Source organism: Carassius auratus, chromosome 26 (genome assembly GCF_003368295.1).
Source record: "Carassius auratus strain Wakin chromosome 26, ASM336829v1, whole genome shotgun sequence".
In the NCBI taxonomy this organism is placed as follows: Eukaryota; Metazoa; Chordata; class Actinopteri; order Cypriniformes; family Cyprinidae; genus Carassius; species Carassius auratus.
The window spans coordinates 2,668,208-2,695,885 of NC_039268.1; the positions used below are offsets into that span (position 1 = coordinate 2,668,208).

At 37.5% G+C, this 27,678-nt stretch overlaps 1 protein-coding gene across 1 annotated transcript in view; it reads right to left on the reverse strand.

Annotated features, from left to right (window-relative positions):
* The window catches only part of LOC113044077 (ATP-binding cassette sub-family A member 1-like), a 34,787-nt gene that overhangs the window by 1,811 nt on the left and 5,298 nt on the right, over positions 1–27,678 (reverse strand). Inside the window, exons 6-49 of the mRNA XM_026203679.1 lie at positions 26,402–26,523; positions 24,695–24,886; positions 22,553–22,642; positions 18,918–19,161; positions 18,684–18,823; positions 18,417–18,533; positions 17,235–17,429; positions 16,629–16,834; positions 16,365–16,541; positions 14,976–15,198; positions 14,674–14,895; positions 13,057–13,261; positions 12,854–12,967; positions 12,521–12,692; positions 12,304–12,435; positions 12,051–12,190; positions 11,513–11,650; positions 11,200–11,432; positions 11,033–11,105; positions 10,149–10,351; positions 9,999–10,047; positions 9,793–9,906; positions 8,870–9,018; positions 8,660–8,784; positions 8,477–8,575; positions 7,570–7,759; positions 7,380–7,474; positions 7,257–7,289; positions 7,065–7,170; positions 6,861–6,935; positions 5,936–6,105; positions 5,670–5,847; positions 5,469–5,584; positions 4,784–4,928; positions 4,561–4,684; positions 3,337–3,466; positions 3,133–3,253; positions 2,874–2,936; positions 2,666–2,772; positions 2,324–2,465; positions 2,097–2,231; positions 1,085–1,188; positions 914–1,006; positions 579–822 (exon numbers count right to left, since the gene is read on the reverse strand). Of these exons, the coding sequence (XP_026059464.1) occupies positions 579–822; positions 914–1,006; positions 1,085–1,188; positions 2,097–2,231; positions 2,324–2,465; positions 2,666–2,772; positions 2,874–2,936; positions 3,133–3,253; positions 3,337–3,466; positions 4,561–4,684; positions 4,784–4,928; positions 5,469–5,584; positions 5,670–5,847; positions 5,936–6,105; positions 6,861–6,935; positions 7,065–7,170; positions 7,257–7,289; positions 7,380–7,474; positions 7,570–7,759; positions 8,477–8,575; positions 8,660–8,784; positions 8,870–9,018; positions 9,793–9,906; positions 9,999–10,047; positions 10,149–10,351; positions 11,033–11,105; positions 11,200–11,432; positions 11,513–11,650; positions 12,051–12,190; positions 12,304–12,435; positions 12,521–12,692; positions 12,854–12,967; positions 13,057–13,261; positions 14,674–14,895; positions 14,976–15,198; positions 16,365–16,541; positions 16,629–16,834; positions 17,235–17,429; positions 18,417–18,533; positions 18,684–18,823; positions 18,918–19,161; positions 22,553–22,642; positions 24,695–24,886; positions 26,402–26,523 (6,245 nt within the window). The remainder of the gene's footprint in view (positions 1–578; positions 823–913; positions 1,007–1,084; positions 1,189–2,096; positions 2,232–2,323; positions 2,466–2,665; positions 2,773–2,873; positions 2,937–3,132; positions 3,254–3,336; positions 3,467–4,560; positions 4,685–4,783; positions 4,929–5,468; positions 5,585–5,669; positions 5,848–5,935; positions 6,106–6,860; positions 6,936–7,064; positions 7,171–7,256; positions 7,290–7,379; positions 7,475–7,569; positions 7,760–8,476; positions 8,576–8,659; positions 8,785–8,869; positions 9,019–9,792; positions 9,907–9,998; positions 10,048–10,148; positions 10,352–11,032; positions 11,106–11,199; positions 11,433–11,512; positions 11,651–12,050; positions 12,191–12,303; positions 12,436–12,520; positions 12,693–12,853; positions 12,968–13,056; positions 13,262–14,673; positions 14,896–14,975; positions 15,199–16,364; positions 16,542–16,628; positions 16,835–17,234; positions 17,430–18,416; positions 18,534–18,683; positions 18,824–18,917; positions 19,162–22,552; positions 22,643–24,694; positions 24,887–26,401; positions 26,524–27,678) is intronic.

Here is a 27,678-nt window from a genome sequence, read left to right on the forward strand (position 1 = left end):
AATTTTCTCCTTATTTGAATTGTTGCTTTTATATATATATGTGTGTGTGTGTGTGTGTGTGTGTGTGTGTGTTTGCTAACAGGAATATTATGAATTATTGAAATATTACAATTTAAAAGAAATAATAAATAATTTAAATTTTATATTTTTTTTTCTTATTATAAGTCATATTATAAAATATTGAAATATTATTAGAATAACTGTTTTCTGTTGTAATATATAGACATGTAATGTACTCCTGTGATCAAAGCTGAAATTCTAGCATCATTCCTCCAGTCTTCAGTGTCACATGATCCTACAGAAATCACTCTAATATGCTGATTTGCTGCTCAAGAAACATTTCTTATTATTAATGTTGAAACAAGTTATGCAACTTAGTATTTTTGTTGAAACAGTTGAAACAGATTCTTTAAAGACGTTTAAAAAAAAACAGCATTTATTTGAAAAAGAAATATTTTATTATAAATGTCTTTTTGGCACTTTTGATCAATTTATGCATCCTTGTGGAAAGAAAAGTATTGATTTCTTTTAAATATATATATATAATATATATTTAATATCCCATAGAGCTCTCTTACTTGATCTAAAGTGGTCTGTGAGACGGAGTAGTCCTCGATGTGGAGCTGCTCTTTGTTCTTGGAGAGGAGGCTGAAGATGCGGGCGAGGGATGTCAGCGACGAGGGCAGCTGGTACTGCAGCATGTTCCTGTGCTTCTCCTTCAGCGTGCTTCCCGGCAGCTCCCGCTCGATGAACTCCATCACCGGCTCCAGCTGCGGATCGGCCCCCGTCACCCGCAGGATGATGGTGTACCCGTCACCGAACCTGGAAGAGCCACAGCAAAAGAGCTCAGCCAGCTGATTCAAAAGAGTCGATTCTCTGGAATGATTCAAAATGCTGTTGTGTTACTGCGTACTTGTTCTTTAAGTGCTGCACACTGCCCAGACAGCGGAACCTGCCGTTCACCATGATGGCCATGCGAGTGCAGAGCGCTTCACACTCCTCCATACTGCAGAAAAACACAGCAGAGTCATGCAAAGAAGTCAGACTGAAGGAATAGATCACCCTGACTGAGGTACTCTCTGACCTGTGTGAGGTCAGGACGACCGAGCGTCCCTCTTTAATGATGCTGAGGATGCAGTTCCACAGGGCCCGCCGGGCTTTGGGGTCCATCCCAGTGGTGGGTTCGTCCTGTAACCACATCGACAGCCAGGTTAACCATCGCCCACAAATTGAGCAGGAAACACAAGCAGAACACCATAAAGAGCGGGAAGAGCGTGATCATGTTCCTCTGCTCTGATTGACGGCCAGCAGGAAACTGGAGCACTGCACTGCCTCGCTTTAACTGCTAAATGCAACCCGGTTCCTTGGGAATTAAACGCTTTATGGTGTATTAAAATGTGCCAATGTGTGGGTATCGCTTTTGTTCTGGGAAAACTAGGTCTGCCAAAAGGCCAATCTGTTACACAACAGCACTTAGCAGCACATAAGATCTTTCCATGAAATGCAAATGACCTATTTAGACCCGTGTTTTGGGGGGTTTTGGAGTAAAAATGCATATTTTTTGGTGGTTTTGAATTCAGTTACATAACTTTTTTTGATGGATAATGCTCTTTGCAGCCAATAATTCACCTCACAAAACATATAGCTTTTTATATTTTATTCAGCTTTTCTATATTTTTCTATATTTTGACAGCCATGTACAATTTCTTTAGTTTTTTAAAATGTTGATAATACTTAGCTTTTATTTTTAGTTTTTTATATAGCTTTTATATATTTTTCTATACTTGGCAATATGCGCAACTGCATAATTTGTCCTTCCTTTCAAATGTCAATAATATTATATAATATAATATAATATAATAATTATTGAATGAATAATTCAAATGAATTATTCATTTTGCTATACTTTTACTAATTATGCACAATTGTATAGTTGCGTCTGCAATGCATTTGTGTTTTATTTGGCATTTTATGCATTTTATTATTTACATGTAGCCTTCTTCCCTGCTCTCCAAATCATTACAAACCTGTGATGCATTTTTGGATTATGATGCACTAAGCTGAATAAATGATCATACAGTTAGTTGCACACTCACTAAGAACACCACTGGCGGTCCTCCGATGAGAGCCATAGCGGTGGAGAGCTTCCTCATGTTTCCTCCGCTGTAGCTGCCAGCAGCTTTGTCTACATATTTCATCAGGCCCAGTTTACGAATGCCCCAATCCGCCACCTGCAACCAACAAACAACCAATCAGATCCCTCGATAACCAGCTGCAACATCAGTAGTCAGACTTTCCCTTTCAATAGCAGCTACAAACGGACCTCGCACACTTCCTTCTCTGGGACGCCCCGCAGAATGGCGTAAAACTCCAGATGTTCTCGTCCAGTCAGCAGGTCGTTGATGGCATCAAACTGCGGACAGTAGCCCATGTTCTGATGCACTTCATCGATCTCCGTCAGCACGCTGCAGAAGACAAGCCAAGAGTTTGGCGGTACTATTATGAAAACTGTCATGAAATACATTTTTTGAAATGTTATGTAAGTGCCACTAATACTGGAACACAATGTGAGCATTATTTTTAGGATTACTCTATCATATTAACAACGTCAAAGCCACAAGACCAAGTGTTTAAAGTATTAATTGAATCATTTTAATTTATGCACCTCTTTCCTGCCAAGTAGGCCTCTCCGCTAGTGACAACCGAATCTCCTGTGAGCATCTTGAAGGTGCTCGTCTTTCCAGCTCCGTTCACACCGAGCAACCCAAAACACTGACGAGAGAACATTATATAATCAGCATCGGTTTAATCATACAACACCAGGCTGAAATAAACAAAAAGCTATTATTTATTAGCTAAGAAGATGATCTCACCTCCCCTGGTGGGATGCCCACACACAGTCTGTCAACAGCTGGCTTCTGCTTTCTCTTATAAACCTGCAGGATGAGCAATATTATTATAGAGCAGCTAAACAACAACACTGATGTAATAATTACTGGCTCGAGCCACCTTAGTAAATGTCAGAAAAATAACTGAAAAAACAGAATGTAGATGGAATCTTCTAGAAATACGTGTGTGTGTGTGTGTGTGTGTGTGTGTGTGTGTGTGTGTGTGTGTGTGTTTGTCACAGACCTTGGTGAGCTGTTTGAGCTCCAGGATATCAGTGTGTCCTCCTCCGCACAAGATCCTCTGCCTCTCTCTGGCCACATCCTCATCCTCCTCTCCGATCGGCTTCAGTTTAGTGCTGACCGACCTATATCAATACCAGAACATTACATACATTACAAACAGTTTCACATGCTTTTGTTTTGCACTGAAGTATGAAAGTATCATCACCTGGCCTTGATGCAGAAACGGTACTGGATAAGGACGGTGATGCAGAAGAAAATCACGCCTTCTATGGCCATGGCAAAGAGATTCTTGCCCACCATATCCCACGCCAGAGGAGAGCGGAAGCGATTCTCGCCTGAAAACATGCACAAATATGTCAGTAGAAGCAGAAACAAGAGTATGATGTGTTGCGTGCATGCTGCTGAAGTAACGATGCAATGCTCCAGTAAGTATAGACATACACAGCACACACAAATATGGTTAAAAAATGTTCAGTTTTCAGTCAGTCAGTAATTAGACTGAACTTTTTGAGTCATTATTTTTTGGTATTGAATGAAGTGTTTTTGAAAAACACTGCCAAATTAGGCTGCTCGCTAGGTTTTGGAAACATGCCAAGGTCTACAAATTAAATTCAGCTTCATACGGCCTTGATGTGTTTCTTAGAATGCGATTATGTTCCGAGGAAAACGTGTTTGAGCAGCTGCAGTCCTAATGCCTTTCCATGGAAATGATCCAGGACTTGTTATGTCCGTATCTAGATGTCACTTTGACCCGGGCCTCTAACCAAATCAACATCAGCAATCATTTAACAAACAATATCTGTGGGAAAACACTTTCAGCTGTCTGTTTGTGTCACGATCATTAGATTGAGTGCCCATGAACTTCAGTAGAGGGCACTCCAATCAGGACAATTCCACATCAACCACCAGATGTCACTCGGACTCTAGCACCTCTCATCTGTTGCACCACACCCGAACTACATTCCCCATGAGTCACTGCATCACAATCACCCTGCCACACCTGCACATCATTCCTCAGTCAATTTCCTTGCCACACCTGCACCTCATTTACACACACATAAAAGCAGCACACTCTCTGCGAAGGCTTGTTTAGCCAGTCTGACATTTCCGAGCGGTTTCCTTGTGTTTTCTGTACCTGACCTTTGGATTGTTTATACCGACTCTGATTCTCTGCTGCCTGCCCCCGACATCTGCTTGTTTCTGTAATTGATTCTGGTTATCCCTACATACCTGACGCCGTCACTGATCGTTGCCTGTCTGACCATTCTCATCATTAAAGTTCTGCACTTGGATCTGAACGTCTCTGTCTCATTACAGTTTGGTTAGAGCGGAAATTCTAAATGAACATTCTAAAAAGAACATTATTCGAACAAATGATAAAGGTTTGATTAGTTCTACTAAAGAGTGTATTTGTGAGAATAATACACACCGAATCTCTCCAGAGCATCAGCCATAGCTTGGTTCTTCACCATGTCAATGAGTCCTCTGCCCAGACAGAAGTGAGGGAAGATCAGGAACACGTTCTTCAAGATGTCGTTGATGCCACCAATCTCCTGAAAAAAAAAAAAACATTGAGGAGAAACCACGGTTAATTTAGGGCTTTGGATTACGTAACATATATAATCCAGGACATCTGAGAAATATTAATTTACATTGCTGCCGAAAAGCTCCAGGACGAATGTGGATACGCTGCCATTTATTCCAATGAGGATGTTAACGCTGGTCAAAACCACATACGCTGTACTGGGAATCTTAAAGAAGAATGACGCTGGGTACATCAGGGGTGTTATGGACCACCTAGATGGACACAAACAAATGCACATGGCCAAAGCTTTCATATTAGTGACATATTTTTAGATATATCATATATATAGTCTATAAAAACCTAGTCTATAAAGTTTGGGGTCTGTAAGATTTTAATGTTTTCTAAAGAAGTCACCAAGGTTGCATTTGTTTGATCGAAAATACAGTAAAAACTGTAAAAATGTGCAATATTATTAAGATTTAAGATAACTGTATCTTGTTTGAAAATATTCTTAAACTGTAGTTTATTCCTGAGATGTAAAGCTGAGATTTCAGCATCATTACTCCAGTTTACATGATCCTTAAATAATTCTACTATGCACTTCTGTCTATCAATATCTGTGGAAACCTTGCTACATCTTTTCAGGATTTTTGATGACTGGAAATTCAAAAGTCAACATTGTTTCAAATAGAAATCATCTGTAAAATTAATTTTGATTTCTTCCATAGAAAAAAAACTTACTGACCATAACCTTTTGAACAGTAGTGTATAATAAATAGTAAAGGCTACTGGGCTGATGTTTTGTGTCTTACCCATAGAGCAGCAGCAGGAGGGCGAGAACAGGGAGATTGGTGGAGGACACATAGGCCTCTTGCTGGAAACAGATGAAGATGATGATGACCAGGGTCGCTGGGACAATGTAATTGCACTGAAGGACAAACATGCAATCAGTCAAAGGGTATTTTAACAGATGTTGATACGTTTGTAATAAAAACACTTGACTTGATCCTCACCATGTCCCACACAAAGTTGGCCAGCCAGTAGAGGAAGGGCTGCACTCCACTGATGAACTGCATGTGTTTGGCTTTATTCACTCTCTCCTGGATGAGGAACACCACAAAGCTGGCCGGGACGAAAGACATGGCGAAGATGACGCAGATGGACACCAGCACGTCGACTGAGGTCGTCATTCTGGGAAGCAGATGGGATCAAAGGTCAGAGATGTCAAGACTGTGTGTGTAAATGGAGTGGAGTATGATCTGCGCTCTGGGTTACTTACAGCGCCACCTGTGAGAGCTGCTCTTTGGTGAGGTTGAGCGGATGGTTGAACGCTTTGATGCCAAATTTGGACTGATCCAGGCCGGGGGGAAGATTAGCACGCAGGACGGCATTGTTCATGACATTGAGGAAGGCTCCGATACTGTGCCAGCCCTTGTTATTGAACCAGATCTGCAAAAGCACACAATCATGTCACTCTTCTCACTCTTATAAACCAACAAAAGCCCTTACAGCTGCTTGACATTGTGCTATCAGCCATGTTTATGAGGCATAATAATAGACTGTCCATCTACAAAAATAGATTCACTTTGGTCTCAACTGACAGTGTTTCATTGTGTCTCTATCAGCCTCCACCACTATAAAGGACATTAAGACCTGTGAATAAGTGTATTTTCTTTTAGCATTTTTACACATGCAGTTTTTATGTATTTTGGACATTTAATTTTTTATGTATTCTATATTTAGTGCATATGCAACTTACAATTTTAGAAATACATATATATATATATATATATATATATATATATATATATATATATATATATATATGTAGTGCACAATTAATCTATACCTTATCTATATTTATATTCATGTAATGTATAAATAAATATATTTAAAATATGTTTTTTTTCTAAAATATATAAATGCATGTGTGTGTGTATTTATATTTATATATATATACAATTATTTTATTTTATCAAGTTATTTATATACTTTTATTTCTTAATATATTTCGATTATTTAAATATCAATAATATTAGTCATTATAGACTTAAAACAAGGACATAAATACCTTACATAATCAAGCACTAGTAAGTTTTGTGAAGTCTTTACTTATAAAAAAATGTGTGCGCTTTCATCATGCCCATGACAAACATGACATCTATGTCAGTAAGGTCAGACAAATACATCCAGTCAGTACTCACCTTCACATTGTTCTTGGTATCGAGACCTCGGATGAAAGTCGACAGGCTTCCCAGAAAGCGGTCAGCCGCGGTTCCCTGTGGGTTGCACAATAAAAACAGGTTGAAAGCTGGTAAATCCCAAACATTGGGCAACAACTGCTTTCATGTTTATGACCACTAGCTGGTGTTTAAACATCAGTCATAAACCTAAGACGGGTGACATACCGTTTGAAGACTGAAGCGGTTACGAATGTGAGCGATGGCAACAGTGATCTCATCACCAGGGGGGAGGGCCTGAGAGCTTCTAGCACCCAATGAGAATCCACCATACCTGCAAAACAGCCAATGAGAAACAGATTAGCGACCCAGATCTTCCACTGGATTCTCATCATAATAGATCTGCACTGATAAGTTTACCTGAATTCGTTGACCCAGAGCTTGTTCTTCAAGCTGAACAGACAAAACAACACAACACAGAGTTAGGAGAATGAAAACCAGGAGCACCATGCAAGCCTTCACTTCTGGGTTGTCTTCATTTACCTTTTCCCAATAATCTGTGCATATGTTTTCACCAAGTAGTCTGAAATGTTTCTGCCGGTCAGATTCTGCAGGGTTTCATTAATGGTGACTTTGATCTAAGAGAAATCAGAAGAGATCGTTGTACTTTCATTGAAACATAATAAAGCGATACTGCTATAGAAGAAGCACAGTGTTTGGTGAATATGTCTACCTGAGGCGGCGGCAGACCCCCTGCGCCTGGCGGACACTCGGGAAGCATCTTTTTGCTTCCTTCACAGCTGCACTCACACAGAGGCGATGGGTTTTCCATACTCCAGTTCCCTTTGACGAAGATGTCCTGAATGGTCCTGGGAATCTCTGGAACCATCCAGTCTCCATCTTTAATTGGACATGATTTGCTACTTTTCACAAAAGAAAAGAAAAAAAAATATTCTACTTATTGGATACTTTAAAAAATTATGGAAGCATGTTGCTGCCACTGAATAATAAATAAAAAAGGCAACTGTGACTTCTTATTTGACAATTCTGACTTTTTTCTTTCAACTGAACTTGCAATTGCGATAGTTTATATCTTGCAATTCTGACTTTTTTTCTTGCAATGCTGACTCTCAGAATTGTGAGATAAAATGAAATTTGCGAATTTTAAAGTCAAATATAGGTTTTTTTTTTATTTTATTGTGAGTTTATATCTCACAGTTCTGACTTCATAATTCGCAATTGCATACAAATTCGCAATTCAGATTTTCTTTTCTCACAGCTGTGACTTTATCATGCAATACTGACTTCTTGATGCACAATTGCTAGTTTGAAAATATCTTGAAATTCGAAGGAAAAAAGACCCAATTGTTATTCGGTGGCAGAAACCAGGTTTCATGCAAATCTATATAGATCATTTCTGATAATTGATAAATGTTATAAAATCGCTAAATAGAGAGATCTCTGATATTAACTGAATAATTTAATTAAAGGATTGGGATTTTAATTACAGGAATTTTCATAGTTGATTTTCAAATAAAATAAAGATTCAATTAAATATAATACTCTTCTAGATGCAAGTTGATTCATTAGTATTTTTCATTTATAACACAGCAATATTGGAAAAACATTTGAAGACTCACGCAGCGTTTTGCTGGTCTGTACATTGTTCATTGTAAGCGGGATTGTCCATCAGAGCTTCAAGTAACTTGTTCGTGTGTCTGTCTTCTGGTGCGTCATTGCTGTAGTCAGAAACCAGTCATTAGACTCTCAGAGGATGATGGGAATTAAAGCACAGATGCAAGTGTGTGGATGGTAGCATATACCTGATGAAGGAGAACTGCTCCTCATACATGCTGGGCTCCAGAGCAAGACTGGGATACTTTCCGAAAGGAGGGACAATGAGGCTGAAGACCAGAGCGATGCACACGAACACAGCGGGAAGCACAATCTGGAAAGATGCGTTTTTAAGTAGGCCTATATTACATTTAAAGATCTGCAAACAGACAACACAGAATATAGTATGAAGACCATACCTGAGCAAAGAAACCTTTCCGGGAACGTCTGGCATACAGGAAGCGTTTCCAGAGCAAAGCTACAAACTGCTGTCTCTTCAGACTCCAGCCCTTCACCTGGTACGACCCTTTCCCATCAGCACCGCCCAGCCAGTCTGTCTCACGAGATTCTGCAGGTGCACATCAACCACAAACAGTTTAAGAATCATAATATTACTTACCAAATGCCATATCTTCCAGTAAAAAAAAAATAATATATTTTCATGTCATATGAATTCACATGCACCAAAGTAAGAATACATAGCATTAAAATGAAAGAACAAATGAATCACTGAATCAGTTTCAAACTGATTAACTAAAACAGACAGTTTGAAGTGTTTGAAATCACAGAAATAAATGAATTCCAAAAAATAAATAAATAACAAAAAAAGTATATATTTACAAAAGCACATTCAAATCATTACTGTTATCATTAACTAAAAAATAAATATATATATTTGTAAAAAATTACACTAATTGATATAAAATAAACATTAACTACAATAAAATGAAATATAAAAATGACTTTATTTTAGTTATTTAACAAGGCAATATTTCTAAATTTAGTTCTGAAAATTCTAACAGAACCTGACATGAAAAAATAAACATAAAAAATTATAAAAACAAATAACAAAATTACTAAAATGTAATAAAAAATATGAAAGTATAAAAGTAAAAGTAACTATAAAACGAATGCAAAAAAAAGGAAAATTTTAAACAATACAATAGTGTACAATTACACTGATTCAAATGAAAAAAAATATCACAACTTCTAAATTGAAAATACTAGCCATGCTGTAGACCACATATGGAGTGACATCAAACTTCAGCACGTGAGATGATGGTTCAGATTTCAAATATATTTACAGTAAGTGGGATGGATGAAGGATGGGTAAAGTAACTACCTGGATCACCTTCAGAGTCATTGAAATCAAGGTCGTCTTCAGTGAAAGGCTTCAGGCAGCTCTGATGGTCACCAAAAGCATGTCTGCGGTTCCTGCGTGCGGGTATAATCCCATCTGATCCACAACAAACGGGAGTAAGTCATGTGTTTCCAGAGACACTACTGCTAAATGTTTACATAAAGCATTGACAATGTGTTCAGTTTCACCTGACATCTCAGCATCAACACCGTTGTCCTCTGCCACTTTGAGGAAAATCTGCTCAACATAATCAAATGCAAATCAATTATAATCGCATTCTTGCATGAAACGAACCGAACGAAGTAAAGAGATTTGAAATGTTTTCAATGATTCGTTACCTCCTCCAGGGTTGTGTCAGAGATGCCGTAGCTAGAAATGCCGAGGTCAGTGAGCCGGTCGTCGATCTCATGGAAGAGCTCCACAAACGCTCCGTCTTTGGCCGACTCGTAAGGCAGAACGTAAGTGATCTCGTGCCCGAGATCTTCAACCAGTCTGGCTGTAGGAACGTGCTTGAAAATCACATTGGAGATCAAGGAGATGTCTGTAATATGGAAAGAGTTGAGAAAACATTAAAAATGCGTGTAGTACTAGTGCTTTGCTCCAAAACCAATGGGATAGAAATAATATAATAATATTTTTTTGATGAACTATCTCTTTAAGGGTTTATTAACTTTATATATCAGTGTAATGTTTGTATTCTTTATAGTATTTTAATTAAATATTTTTAATTAGATTATAATTTTTTGATTTTTGGTTTTCAATTACTGCTTAATTTCCAGTAAGTTTTTTTGCACTTTTAGTTATTTAGTAATTTTAGTGCTTCAGCTTAATTTCATTTCGGTTAGCTGCTAAAGCAACATTTACATTTTATTAGATTTTCGTTCAATTTTTAGTTTTAATTTTTCTTTATTTCACTTTTAGTTTTATTATAAGTTCAGTTTTTTTAGTCAGTAAGCACAGTGATTGAGCTTAAGCTTATTTCAGTTACTTGCTCATCAACATTTCAAATTTTAGTTTTCCATTTAATATTTATTTTTATTTCAGTTTTATTTTAATTTTTTTTTTAAGTTAGTAATTTTAGTGATTCGGTTAGTTTTTTGTTTAGTTTATGTTTTCCACGTAACATTTCTATGTAATTTACATGTATTTATTATAGTTCAGTTTTATTTTAATTAACAAAGTAGTGGAATAGTTTTAGTTATGATAATGACCAGCTATATACCTATTGTGGTGGTTTCACTTTCATGGTCGCTGCCCAGTCCTGCATCAGAGCTGCTCTCAGATACACTGTCTTCCTGCAGAGACAATGCAAATCACAAAATATGGCACCAAGAAAACTTTAGATTGGTTCAGTGATATAAATATGGAGATTCTCTAATAGCCAAATACCTTCTTGAGGCTTGCTTTGGAGTAGGAGACGGTGCTGCTGGAGGTACGGCAGGAGCTGACCGAGAGATCGAAGTCCTTCTTCACCAGCGTCAGGTAATATCCCGTCCCCAGCTGGGTCTTGAGGAACAGAGAGGAGCCCACACAGCACAGCTTCCCGTGGGAGATGATGGCAATGCGATCCCCCAGGATATCGGCTTCGTCCATGTGGTGGGTGGACAGGATGATGGTGCGTCCTGAAGGTAAAACCACACGACTTAATGGACGTTTCAGGAAGATCAACACGACAGCGTTTGCTAAAACAGAAACTGCCTACCTTGGCGATACTTGAGCAGCAGGTCCCAGATGCCCCGGCGAGCGTAAGGATCAACTCCAGCTGTGGGCTCATCCAGGATCACGACCTTTGACCCTCCAACAAACGCCAGCGCTACTGATAACTTCCTCTGCATTCCTCCTATAAGGACAATAACACTTAGTTCTGTTACAGTTTCATCATAATGTAACGTCCTCCCTAGTGCTACGAGCCTCCAATTTGTTTATAAAGAAGGGCGAAACAAATTGGGGGCTCGTCCGGGATATGAACCCGCATGGAGGAATGAGAAGGAAAAGAAGAGAAACAAAACAATACAAAACATAGCAACAATTTAATTTACATACGCCAAACATAATACACAAACATTACGTCCTGGGGTGTAACACTAGTGACATTATATGAGTACTTTTATACTACAGTACAGTTATAGTTTTACTGTATTTTTTTATCAAATAAATGCAGCTTTTATGAGCCTAAAAAATAACAAATCGTATAAATGTTACAGCAAACTCTCTGCCGTTACACAGTCTACTTTCCGTACCTGAGAGCTGGCTGGTGCGAGATTTGCGTTTATGAGGCAGGCCGAGGTCCATCACGATCTGCTCCATCTCTGACTTCACCTTCTCCTCAGGCAAACCCTTCAGACTTGCATAAAACCAGATGTGCTCCTCCACGGTGAGCCTGAAACACATGAACAAGAACATTGTCTAAAACTTAAAGCTGCTTATTATTTATTATTTTGTGTTGCATACAAAAAACCTGAGCTATTAAAATCAGTTTTTGGTGTAGCGTACATGCTAAATAGGACGTTATGCTGCGGACAGACGCCCAGGTTTTGGCGTATGGTGTTCAGATCGGTGCGGATGTCTTTGCCCTGGATGTAAGCGGTGCCCGAGGTGGGAGGAAACAGGCCAGTGAGGATAGACCTAAGGAAACAAGAAATATCGAGCTTATCTTATTTACATCATCACATTATTAACGTCAGATATAAAAGGATCCGGGTTGTCGTACATGGTTGTGGTTTTCCCAGCACCGTTGTGACCCAGGAAGGAGGTGATCTGACCCTCATAAAAACCCAGAGTCAAATCGTCCACTGCTAGTTTGCCGTTGCTGTATACCTTCACCAGGTTCTCGATGTAAACACCTGGATCCAGGTGAGCTGGTTCTTCTTCAATGCATACAGCTAGAACACAGATCAAACTTTCTTCAGTCTTTGCATGCGGTATTTAGATTTTCACGTCGGCCAATTTTATTTGTCTCCATCCTGAAAACGTTAGTGTATATAAGAGCATTCTGGAGTGTTAAGATAAATGTATATATACATTTAATTTTTGGTTTCTCTACCTTCAGCATTTTCTTTCTTGTTGGTCGGTGCTGATGTAATCCCCCCACATTTCTCTCCGCACCAGTATGACTTGGTGAAGGGGAAGTACCAGGGTCGTGGGATGCCGTATTGACCTGCCAAAATGTGACGTTTTTAGAAACCATGAGAAACTTCCCCAAGCTGTCAATGTCTTGAAAGTACATCTCTTCAAATAGCCACGTACCTGGAAACACAGCTTCAATGTACCAGGTCATGACGGCGTAGAGCAGCGAATCGAAGAGCATGAGCGAGATGGATGTGGTGAGACTGTAGCTGTCCTCCTGCATGGGGCTGGAGAGCAGGTTACTCCACTGGATGCCCACACCCTGCTCCTCGAACAGAGCAAAGTACTCACAGCCGAAGCCGAACGCCACCGGAGACAAGAGGCTCTGAGGAAAGACGGACAGAGGCGTTCAATACACGACAGGAAACACCCATAAACTGCAGAGGTCAGGGGTGTAAAAAGTGAACAAACGAACAATTAAAAATAAGATGAAAATAAAGAATAGAAATTGATTAAAATAATAAAAATAAACAATTAGATGAAAATAAATGAATAAAAATGTGATAATAAATGTATAAAAAATAAACTAAAAATAATTTGGATGAACTCAATAAAATGTGTATACTGTAGAATTTTTATAAAATTGTTAATAATAATAAAAAAGTAAGTAAATAAATACTTAAAAAAGACATTATAATTATACTGAAAATAAACATATTAATAAAATGAGATTAAAATAAAACAATAATATATAATAATAAAAATAATACATTAAATAAATTATATTAAAATAAATATGCAATAAACAAATAAATATTAGTTTGAAATAAATGAATACAAATTTAATTTAAATAAATGTTAAAAAATGTATAAATAAATATTTGATTAAACATTAGTGCATCTAGTATCTACAGTAATGTAAACATCTTACAATATAAGTTGTTCACAGTATAAACTGGGTCTTTAGAACACTATACAAACTATATAGATCAGTGTTTCTCAAACTTTTTCAGCACAAGGACCACTTTATCTTCCAATTTTTTTCTGAGGACCACCTAACAGAATCCCACTCTAACACGCCCCCAAAAACCACCAAAATAGGAAGGATAAGCTAAATTTAAGTTTAATATGCAACTGTTTCAAGTAAAAAACTAATTATTCAAACACAAATGCAATAATATGATCAGAAATTATTATATACATTTTTATTTAATTTGAAAAAGTAAATGTGAAATGGGTTGCAGCTTAATATGAACAACAAACTGCACATGTGGAAAAAAAACTGCAATTAAACATACTGTAACAGCCTAGGTCCCACTTAATGCCATTCCAAAGAGCCATTAGTTTAAAACTGAGGTGGTGGGTATAGGAAGTCTATGGTTGTAACTATGGTAACAATAAAATGCTGAAAAGAATGTTCCCCTTAATGTCCAATATCACTGAAATTACTGGGATTTTACACATGAAACAAAAACTAGTACATTACAAAACTAATAGATCTGTGGATTCTAGATTTTGAGATTTCCATCTAAAACTTAACGTGAATATTAATGAGACGGGTGGTGCTGCTTATCACACATCAATGTCTGGCTCCAAACACTTGCCTAGTTTAGGTCATCGTTTCGCGGACCACTAGGGGGCGATGGCGGACCACTAGTGGTCCGCGGACCACACTTTGAGAATTACTGATATAGATGAACTATATAGTCTGCAGTATCTAAAATGTTGAAAACCCATGGCGCTGGGTATCGCAAAAGGCAAAGCAGATGACATTTAAGAAATAACATCTACACTCACCACTACTAGTTTGGCTCCAAAGCCGACGTAATCCTGCCAGGCCACGCACAGCACATAGGGAAGGTAGAGGGTGAAGTATATGATGCCCCCGCAGGCCGCGGCGAGGTTAGCGCGGGAGAACAACGTGCTGATCAAGAAACACTGCATGATAGTCACCACCGCAAACGAGGCCAGGAACAAGTAGACTACACCAGGATCACTGTACGGCAGCAGATTCCCCATCTGACCAAGACATGACAAGCAAAATCATGTTAAATAGTTGTTAGGGTTATATTTTTATGTCAGTCCTTGACAATACGCACCTTCAGGATGAGCACCAGCAGGGCGGCGCTGATGAGCAGTGGGATCAGACTACTGATGAACCAGCTCAGCCACAATATACCATTATCCAGACCCATAATCCTCATGGTCTCCTTGAGCCGGGCTTCCTTCTCGTACACCACACCCTTGATGATGATGGCCACCGAGTACATCCAGGCCAGAGTCATGAACAGAGGCATGGAGCGGCTCATCACCCGCAGGAAACTAGGGCAGAGCAGACAGCATGGGTAACACCTTCAGAATGAAGATAATCAACGGCTGTTTCGATGCAAGAGCACGTGTGTTTCAAAAGATTTAGTTTAGTTTAGGTTTAGTGCATAATCAGCATCATGTGCGTCTCTTAATCTCACAATGCACTGAAACAAGCTCAGGATTTTTAGTAATTGGCAGTTATACCCAACATCTGTGTTTAAATGCTTATTATAGTATCACATTTTTATAACTTGGCAACATCCTAACTCTACTGAAATCAAATGTATAGCACACCAGATTGGCCACTTTTGAGGTTTTACTTCAATTGGTATGAGATAACTTAGTAGTCAGCTGACTTTAAATGCATTAGAGGGGTGAAATTAATGAATGAATAAATAAATTATTTAAAAAAGATACTTTTCAAAATAAATCAAAATAAATAAATAATTAAATTTAAATAAATAAATACATTTTATAGTAAAGAGAATAAAAATATACAGATTTAGATTCAAACAAATAAATAAAAGTAAAATTAAAGTACATTGAATAGATATTTAATGTATTAAAAAGTACATTAAATAGATTTATATTTTTTTAATGAATAAAAAATGGATAAACAAATGAAATAAACAATTTGATTAGAATAAAAAAATAAACAAACAACACAAATTAGATTTAAATAAATATAAACGAGTTTTAAATAAACAAACGAACAAAAAAATGTAAGTAAATGAAAAATATTTAAAATTAATAAAAAAATGTAAACAATTTTAAATTGAAATAAGCAAATAATAACAGCAATTTGATTAAGATAAATAATAAAATAAAATGAGACAAATTAGATTTAATTTTTTTTTAAGTAATTAAATAAATAAAGTAGAAAGTAGAGTAGGAAAAATAACTAAACTAATAAACACATTTTTCACATTTTAAATTGAAATATACGTGAATAAATACAGCTGCCTCTTGAGGATATTAGGATGGGGTCAGTCTCTTACATGAAGATGATCATATTTGGGAACCTGTGGCATCGAAGAGCCCGAAAACCCTTTCAAGACAGCAATGCAGCACAGAGCCTAATTGTTACTGATTTGTTTTTGCATGAAACTGTGAATGAAACCTGAGTTTCAGAGTTCATTTCAAGCTCAATTTAAAGGCTGAAGAATGCTGTTTCTTACATGTCATCCACATAGCAGGGATAAGGCATCTGCTGGATGTAAACGCCCGTTTTCTCCTTGCTGCCGGTCAGAGCTCGTATGATCCCGTGTTCAATCACGTCCTGCAGGTAGGAGAAGCCGCCCCAGATGTACCGCAGGTCTTCAAACGGGTCCGCTCGAGGACCGGGATCCCAATATCTAGAACAAAACACAACCATCAGCTCTCAAAGACTGATGCTTCAAACCCCTTCATTTCCTCCATAATCAGAAACGCATGTCTCCTACCCGTCCTTGATCTTGTTGGTGCGCTCCACGTTATCGATGTCCATGCGGATCTTGTAATTGACGTTGGGCGGCAGGTCAGATGTGTTGGCCTGCATGTCAGGAAACACTATCCCCGCCCAAAACTTGCGGTCATCCAGTAGATGCATGGACTTGTTTACCAAACGCTCCTCATTAGCCACCGGCTCCAGCTTATCCAAGTTCACACACTTCAGGGGAGAATGAAAATAAACAGTTTATTGGACAGAAGTCGGGGGCAGGGTGACCGAATGATGCAATTCTGGCAATCGAACAAATCCGGGCCAGTTAACACGAGTATTTAATGAAATAATCAGTCAGTTCGTCTAACTTTGGACTGGCTTGACCTGCTTTGGTGGTTTGCAGCATAATTGATTTAAACTGAGAAGTGTTTCTTTAATCAACAGAGCAACACAGTGACCGAGAAAAGTAAGACATGAACTGAAAACACAGATTCAGTTTTTCTAGATCCATTTAATTGATTATCAGCGATCATCAGATGCCCACATAATCAGTGGCATTATCAGTCAAGTCAATTATACTGAACAAACCAGTCAGATCTGATGAAGACGAGTGTGTATGCATGCATACCTCCATGAACCGTGAGATGGTCTGGATGGCCTGATCCGTCTCGTTGAACACTTCCCGCCATGTGTACGCTGAACCATGGGGACGCGTGTCCTCTGAAGCTTTGGACAGAAAGCTGGACACGTCCTCCACACGCCAGTTCGTCCCGCTCAGCTTGGCGTTAAAGAAGCGAGCGCTAGCGTTGTTCTGGAGGAGCATCTGTTTAGGAGAAATAGCATTCAATTCATTACTGAAATATTATGTGGCCATACAAGACAAATGGCTTCTGGTAGTATAAATTAGTGCATCAATATATGTAGACAAAAAAAAAAGTTTTTTTCTTTACACATTTATACATGTAAACTTTACACTGTGAAAAGTAATATTATAAAGATGTCTAAAATATTATTTGGAAAATACTTATTTTATATTAAGTTAAATTATTAAATTTTTCCATACTTATTATCCTTTTAGATGCATTATTTATCTAAATATTTATTGTAATCAAATTTTCATTTATTTATTTATGGTACTATAAATAACTGCAAATATTAAGGTAAATGTGAAAAAATAAAAAAAAAATAATACTATAAAAATATCTAAAATATTTGGAAGATATTTTTAAGGTAAACAAAGTTTTTTTCTATAAAGTCTTACATTTATTACACATTTATTATATTATATTTTATAAAGCATTTCATTAGGCTATTGTGCAGTACTGTAAATTAGTGCATCAGTAATTAAATTAATAACAGTTTAATAAAAATGAATCCAATTTATATTTGTTTTTATCAAATGTTAAATATTTATCAACTTAATTGCTTGCTTGCTTAATTTTTTAAAGTCATGCACATAGCAATATGACAGCGAGTTTTTGTGCCTATAACAACAAAACACCTAACGCAGCTCACTTTTTCATTCGTTTAGCTACAAACTGGTCCTGAGAATTCTCCAAGGATATGAAGATCTCCAGCAATAAGTGTGCGTCCTGCAGAGCGCCACACGTTGTGTGCCATGTGACTTCAGTAGTGAAGTTAAAATGCAGTATGGCTCTTTTCCAAAAGATGGCAGTGTGATGTTCACCACTGGAGCTTCTCGCAGCACGGTCATGTGCTCAGAGGCGACTAACAGGAACAGTGTCTTTTGTTTCAGGAAGGTTATCTGTGTTCAGACAGGTGTGTGTCTGTGTGTGTGTGTGAGACGCACCCGAACGAGGTCCATCTCCTCACTACTCTCCATGAAGTTCCATACTTTGGGTCTCATCTCTTCCCACATGCCACCGAGGTCCCTGAGCACACCGAGCTCCTGAAACGTCTTATTGACCTGAGACGAACAGAGAGACAGTTAGGATGCTCCTCTAGATTCAAAAAGACTGTACTTTACTATCAGAATAAAATATTAAAAACAGTAATAATACAGAATGTGAATGTGGTCAACACTAAGCATTGGTTTGTCTCATTAGTGTCTGCTGACCTCTTGTATGATCCTCTGGGTGGCAGGGGTGTCTGGGGTGTACAGGATCTTCCCCATGAGCAGTGGCTTCAGAGCTCTCCAGATCATGCGGGATATGGGACTCGACTCCAGGCCCTTCATCATGCTGTTGCAGTAGGGCGCTAAAGAAACACGTGTTTTCCTCAGTGTAGCAGGGTACGTGCAATATTCAGTATTTGCAAACCATTGAAGAAAGAGCCAAACAGCTTCTCTTACTGGAGGAGTTGTCGTAGACGGAGACGGGCTCGCTGTCGCTGTCATTGCCGTAGTTTCCGAACAGGGCCTTGTAGTTGTTGTCCTCGTACCAGTTGAGGGACTTGATCTTCAGGCCTCCGCCCTCCGGGTGACCGCAGACGATACGGGACACGGCCTGGTACATGTGGTTGGGGGACTGTGAGCTGTTGCCCGTCAGGTACTGGATCTCGTTGCGCATGTCCCGCCAGCTCTTCATACTCACAAGCTGAGAGTCAGAAAAAAAGAGTCAAAACGTCCTTACATTTCAGAAGACTTTATATAAACAACCATTCAAAAGTCTGCCGCTGATACTGTTTTTTAATGTCCCACCTGCTCACCAAGGTTTATTTCATTAAAACACAGTAACAACTGTAATATTGTGAAATATCATTACAATTTAAAATAACTGTTTTCTATTAGAATAATTAGCAAAGGTGAATTTTCAGCATCATTACGCCAGTCTTCAGTGTCACATGATCCTTCAGAAATCATACTAAAATACTGATTTAATGATAAAGAAAAAAACATTTATTATTAGTATCAATGTTGAACACAGTAGTTTTTTTCAAGTTCCTTTGATAAATAGAAAGTTCAGAAGAACAGCATTTATGAGAAATAGATTTTTTTTGTGACATCCTAAAGATTTTTACTGTCACCTTCAATCAATATAATGTCTTTGCTGAATACAATTTTTAATTCCGGACTGATTTTCCATGAAATATCATGAAATACCTTTTTATTTACAGAGATTTGTGCATTTCCAGAACCTAATTGGTCTGAATCTTACATATTTAAAACAAAAGAATAAATAAATGATGTCGAAGAGACACGGATGAGTGAAGAACTGCGTGATGGTCGAACGTCACAAAACGTTTGCTCATGCTAAAGAATTGCTTAAAACTGTTTGTCTGACGCTGAGAAAAGCAAACGTTAACACCGCAGCACCTTGGACTGTGTTTATTCAGTTCTCTTAAATTACGTCATGCGTTGTTCCAGATGCTTCAGGAAAGAGAGAGACTAATATTCATTTCAAAACACAGTCTTGTTCAGAAGTGCCTGCCTGCATCTGGGACATTAAACCTCATTATACCTCTATGTGTCAGAGGGTGTACTCTTATGAAGTGTTGTCACTGTCAGCTGAAGGGTGTTACCGACAATAATAATAATACAGAAGCATGCTTATTGCTCCTGGATGTTTGTATTGTGCAGTCATTTTTATTATGTCATTTTTTCCTCATCATTATTATGATATATACTGCTGTTTTAATGTGAAACACGAAAAGAGAAATGTGCACATATTTCACGGTTTCTAAAGGAACAAGGAACTTCTCATTCACTTTCACTGAATAACAATTTCATATTCAGTCAGCTGATGGTTAATTATTTTTAAGTACTGAGAGAAAAACCGAGCAAAAGTATAAAAATAGACGAGGAATATAAGTGTCTCCAGGGTAATCCTCAGCGTGGAGAGAAAGGGAGTTTATGATAAACCGTATCTTATGTCGCTCGCCCGACAGCAAGAACAGAGGCGCTGCTGTGATACCTGCTGAGGACGAGGTTACTATCGGTCGTTCTCCTGATGAAACCGAAAGAGACCTCAAGAGCACAAAAGATATCCTACTTTCTAACATTTCCAGCACATTAATGGATGCATGCTGAAAAAGTGCATGCATGCTGGATTAATGGATGCACGCTGAAAAAGTGCATGCATGCTGGATTAATGGATGCACGCTGAAAAAGTGCATGCATGCTGGATTAATGGATGCACGCTGAAAAAGCTATGATAATTATGGCACGATGATAACAAAAGCGTTTCCATTTTATGAGATAAAAGCGTGGCTTTACGTGGTGTTACATAAGCATTTGTGTGAGCGGGTTATAGTCGGTCAGGTTTGTAAAAGATGAGTCAATATGATTCACAGGGTTGTAAACACTTTTGTAATGTGCAATTTCCAAAATCACCATCAACACATCTGAGAAGCAAACAAAGAGTTTTACTGCCCGGTTAATTCACTTAACCACAAATGTACTTTCACTTCAACAAGGAATGAACATGAGCCCGTCTAACCATTAAAAATTATATTATAATTGTATTTTATTTATATTTTACTATACATATTGTTATATTATTTTCTCAAATAATATTATATTATATTATTTGAGATACATTAAATGTTAACTGAAATATATTTAAAAAAAATAAACTTAAAAAAAAATGCAGTTTAGCTATAGGCCTAAGTACTAAAATATCTCAAATAAAACATATACGTTTCATAGAAAAAATGGAATATAAAAAATACTAAAACTTTAACTAATATTAAAATGAAAATGGAAATAAATACAAAAAAAAATAGTTAAAATCTGCAAAAGTAAAAAATACTGCAATATATCCATCCTTTAATCCAAAGCGAATGTGTATTTTTGCTAGAAGAATGAGATGAGTTTGCCCACATCATCCAGGGGTCTCATTAGGAAAGGATTCATCTGTTCCCTGTCTCGCACACGCGACTGCTAGTCACAGAAGAGATCTATTGTTATAGCTGTCTCACTGTAAGCTATCATGAGGTGTCTGAGGAAGCCCTGGAGGCCACACAGACATGCAAACAAGAATAAAGCACGACCTGGAGTAACCTCTCTGCCGCTGGCTTTAGCGAGGGTTACTGGAGTTCAGCTCGCATGTCTGCAACGCTTATGTGAGAACAAAGAGGAACTAAAGCCGGTCAGGACAGGGTTGGCGTCGACTCGATTTCTGTTTCTGCTTCAAGAGATAAAACCGGGAAGAGATTGCTTGTGAGGCACATTCCCCATGAACAAATGCCCTGTGAGATGATGTGGAAACAGAAGTGTGTCCCTGTTTCATTTCTAGAGCAAGTAACTTACACATTTGCCGAGCTCTGCACTTTTTACCCAGCGCTGACGGGAACTGGGAGTCTTATGATGGCCCGAACTACTGCTGCTAACTCACTTAACACCCAGGTTTGGTTTCTAAACGCTGGACACCAAATACATGCGAGCGGCAACATTGAGTGTACGGCTGAAATGTCAAGCGTCAGCTCTGTGGTTTTTCTAAGGGACACAGACGTGTGGGATGCTAACTGAAAAAGCTATTAACAGAACTGTCTGTCTCTTAAAGCAAAAAAAAAGTTTGGTGTGAAACCCAAAGAACCTTTCAGTGAACATTTTTAAAAGAACCTTTTTATTATTATTAATGTGAAGAATATTTGAATCATTTATAGAATCTATAAAGAATCTTTTGTGGAATGAGAAGATTCCATGGATTTTTTTTAAGTTCTTCATGGAACCATCATTAAAGATCCTTTCTTTTTAAGAATGTTGGGGCAAAACATCTTCATGACTCGTTAGACCAAAGCACAAAATATTAACTTTTTCAGGACTAGCATAATGCAACATTGCACATCAAAAAACAGTCGTTAAACAGTCATTGATGCTTACTGCATTTTAATGAATCTGTTTTTTTTTTCTGATTAGCCAGATCTACTGGTCTAATACGGGATAATGAGATTTGGGAAGATGGGGGTGGGAATGAAACCCTTCACTCTGGTGGTGTCCAGTTCAGTCCCTAAAAGCAGCGTTAGAGATATTTCCGGGGATCTTACCTCCACCGCTAACGCTCCCAAACTCTCCAGAAGACTGTCTGTTGCTATAGACACATCTTGGAAAATCTTCGGGTCAGACTTGACATCTTTCTGCATGACCAAAATATAAAAAAACAACATTATTAGCTAATCAAAGTAATCATATTGAATTACACATTTTACTGTCAAAATTATGCTGAGAAATTTACTGCAAAAATAGCAACTGTTGTTGCCAGAAACTCATTGTAGAAATACTGTGACAAAAATACTGTATACTTTATCATTTATAGACATAATGTTGATATAATGTTAATATGACAGTACCAATTCAGTAAAGCAACATGATGAATTACAGTACATTGTAAGTTTCTGTCCATACTACATGAACAAGTCTTGTATAAACAATTGGTAACTTACAGTTTAACCAATTATCAGGTTTTTACTTTAGCTGTGAAAATGACAAACATCTTTCACAATGTAGGAGGATACACATTCGCGTTAACATGCATTAAGCATCTTTTTAAGTCGTGAGCTGCTAGTGAGGCAATGTTAATGCATGCAAGCCACATACACTAACTCTGGAGTGGACTATAACGTTGTGATTCAGGAAAAAATGTCAAAGCCCTCAATGTCCCCTTGCTTTCGTAACTAAATCGCCGCGCAAAGATAGCAGTGACCTGGCATCTTGAAATCTCATTATTCAAAGACAAAGAAAGCAATGGGTCTCATTCATGAAACATTCGTAAATATACGAGTAAATATCTGAGTGATTTGCGCGTAAAGAGAATTTCCCGAAAACTCTTCTCCTGATTCACAAAAACTTCGTAAACGTCAGATGTGATAGTGAAATGTGTGTGTGTGTTAATGAATTCCAATCAGTCGTAAATGGGACGCGCGTGCACGCTAACTCTCAATTACCATAAATCCCGCCTATTAAATCCGACTGACAACTATATATGATATATATATGCATCATATTATGACACCAAACGAAGGATTTCAACATGTCTTCTCAAAAGCGACTGAAAAAGAAACATTTCTCAGCTGCAGAAATTGAAGTTTTATAATCAGAAGTTCATTCAAAACGCCACATTTTATTTTCAAGCGTAGCCTACTAGTGGCGTATCAGGTCCTAAAAAAGGAAGTTTGGCAGCATATTACAGATCCTCCCTTACGAAAAATTACCATGGTTTTATTATAGTAAAACTGTAGTAACCCATGGTTTTTTGGCGTATTGACTCCCATTTGTCTAACCACAGATTTACTACATATACCGTGGTTAAACTGGTTAATATAGCAAAACCATGGTTAATTTGTGGTTACCATGGTTTAACTATAGTAACCATGGTTTTTTGGTTTCATTTGTAGTAAAACCATGGTTAATTTCCGTAAGGGCTATTACTGGCTCTCATAATAAAAGTTAAAAGAAAAACCGTATCTAATTAATATATATAATATTTTTTTCAAAATGCTGTGTAAATATGTACCCGATTATGAATTAAAATGCAGCCGTATTAATGAGCAAAACGTTCAGACGTTAAACGCACTATTTACGCGTGGCTGGGAGCAGGTGTAGATTTCTTTCGTACCAACTAACATTTGGAAAATACGAACGTTTTAATGAATCCGAAAATTTACGCCAAAACCACTTTACACGCGATTTACACAAAAATTTGTTCTGCTCGTGTTTCATGAATGAGACCCATTGAGTCTAAAGCGAACATACACAAAGACATCAATATGTGAAGACTCCTGGCTGATGGCCATCACCGTTCCCTTTTCATGCACAAATATGCTGAAATAATTATTCTGACTGGCAAAAACATATTATGTAAAAGTGACCATTATGTGACCACAATGTTATTCTGTTATGCTTGAAGATTGCAGAGTTCACTGGGTCTAAAATACAAAAATAGACACTTAGTCCTAGTTCGTGAGTAATTGGTTTACTGAAATGGTGGATTCCTTTGTTTATCGTAGCCTTTATTGCATTATTATAGTCCAGTAAGCAACTTCTATGTGAAATATAAGGGACATAAAACACATCTTCACAAGCAATTATTAACATGGTCATTTTCATTCTTGTATTCTAGTTCCTGTGATGTTGGTTAATAATGAAGTCCTATGGAAGGGATTTGTTATTTAACACTTGTATTCACTTACCCGTATTGGCTTCAGGAAGTCCAGGTTGGACAGGAAGTGGCTCTCTGCGTTGTTCAGCCATTCAGCAGACGACTGACAGATGATGTTTTGCGTCAGCTGAGACACGTTCTTATCGGCTATAGTCACGAAATCCTCCAGTGAGGTGGTATTGCACAGGTCTCTGAGATGAACACCGAAGCCTTTAATAAGAACCTGTGGATCACAAATAGCAGTTGAAACCAACTAAACAAACTCTCTGCAATCATATTCTCAAGTACAAAACCTGGAAGCTACCATCTTTGTTTGATGGGCACTTTTTAAGCCAATCATCTGAGCTATAAATGCCATGTGACTATTAAATACAAGTCAATCACATTTGTGAGACTCTCAATCAGGATCTTATATTCACATGATGCATTTAAGCCTGCAGATCTCCAGAGAATGGGTGCAAATGATTGCTTGAAAGAACATTACGTGATCACGTAATTACACGCTCTTACTTTTGTGAACAAGACAATGGACAGCCTTTGCCCAAAACACAGCCTGTCCAAAAAACAGAAGGCTTGTTCTGTACGTTATTTATAAGATCGTGACTCTCTATCAGCTCCGTTACTCACCCAGAGACTATGAACAGGATGTTAAGGCTAATTTGGGAAACACTTAAGACTACTTTCTTATATGCACATAATATATGCACATACTATGTGGTTAAAAAATGCAATAAATAAATAAAAAGCAGCAATGTTGTGAAATACTATTGCCTTTTAAAATAGTGTTTCTATGTGAACATGTTGTAAAATCAGTATCCCAGTAATGCAAAGCTGAATTTTCAGCATTTTCAGTGTCACACGATCCTTCAGAAATCATTCTTCTTTAAACATTTATATCAATGTTGAAGAAAATTGTCTTTAGTGTCACTTTTGATCAACTGAATTGGTCCTTGCTAAATTAAAGTAGAATTTTTATTGAATCAAAATCTTATCTTAACATACCTATCATTTTTAAAGTAAGAGAATAAAAAAAACTTATCACTTAAATTATACAACAATAGATATGATATTCATTATTAAGATTAAAACTGTTTTAACACTTTCTGGTAGCCAAATGTTAGAGGATATGAATCATTGCAGCCTATGTATCCAAATATTTTTTGGAGCCATTGTTTTTGGTTTTAGCTGTGCAACATGGGATTGATCTATTTTAAGACTTATGCTATGTGAAGAATGAACTGCTGGGCATATTTTCAATCAAATGAACTGAAGTGTTATAAAAGCTGTCTCTATCTTGCTGGGAATCGGTCGGCCTGTGTCAGTTTTCCAGGAATTGTCCTGTGGCTGTGGTTCTGCAACAGTCATGTGACTCCGCCCCCAGCACACAGCAGCACGTGCATCATCCGCAGCATCCCAATCTCACACCCCTCCACACCAAGGTCATCCACATGTGAGAGCACACGGATGCATGTACAGGGCTTTGAAAAACAGATCTCTTCATATCTGCACGAACCAGTGAATTACATAACGGTCCCAAGATAGATGACAGGCTGCAATTTAATGACTATGCCAGATGGTGTGTGGAATATTTTAAGTGCTGTCTATACATGTGTGAAGGTAATTAAACACAACACCGGGAGGGCAAACAACATACATTTAGGAAATAAAAAGTTCCTGATGTCTGATGATTAGGTCGTTCAAAGGTTTTTAAACAGCTGGTGTTGTGCAGTTGATTTACCTTCTCCAAGTTGACGTTAGCCTCCACTATCTGTCTCACAGCATGCTGGGGCAGGCTAGCATTATTCTCAAGAAACTCAGACAACGTTTCATTATCACGGAGGAAGTCCTTCAGCTTGAACCCTAGGAGAAAAGAAAAAAGAAAAACCTTTAAGACTAAAGAAATAAACATGAAATACCATATTTATTTATTTATATATAATATGTATATTGTTTTTTTTAATAATTTAAATACAGTAATAAATAGTACTATCTATCTATCTATCTATCTATCATACTAAAATTTATGTAAATATTTATAAATTGTGTATATAACTACTAATTTAAATATTTGAGTTTGATAACATCACATCAGAAAACTGCTGACAAATAAATAAATGTTATATAAATAATAATAAGTATTATTAATAATATAATATTATAATAATATTTTATAAACATACATAATTACATTACTTAGAAATAATATAAACAAATAATAATATAAATTGTAAGTTATTATTTAAATATATATACATAAATTATACAAGCAATTTATATACTTGATAGCATCATGTCAGAATAATGCTGAGTAACAAAGGTCCAATTTAGATTTTAATTGAACTCATCAGCAGCCGTGAATAATATTATTTTTAACAAAGGGTGTCGTTCAGAACATTGTGATAAGTATGACTCCATCGCAGTTCCTAACTCAATCATAAAGCGAGTGAGGTAATGCAGCTGAACTATCGTGTTCGGTTACTGCCGCAGTCATGAGAGAATTGCTCATTTAGCTCTCAATTCTGAGTTCATCATGCAAGATGTCCATGGGAAAGGACGGAGGAACAACAAAAGCCAGAAAGCAACTACAGCAGTGTTCCTCACAAAGCTCTTTGTGTTGCGTGTCAGAACATTCCAGAAGAGTTATCGGTATGAACTGGTTTGAGTCAGTCTCTTTCCTCTGGGGTTAACACAGGTCATTCCCCGGCCGCTTCTCTGAAACCACCAGAGAACACTTATTGTTGTTTAACTATTCAGGAAGATTTGGGGAAATGAGCTATGCAAGATTTCAGAGGACGCAGAGTACAGAATTTGTCCAGACACAGTGCAAACACCCACAAATCCATCTGCAAACATACACGCTTGAAAAAGAGGTTTTCACAGGGATTCCATAAAAGAACCTTCTTAAAAGAACAATGCAAAGAACATTTTCCACTATATAGAATGGAAAGGTTCCATGGATGTTCAAAATTCTACATGGAACCATAGTTGCCAATAAAAAAGAGTATAGGGCTATAA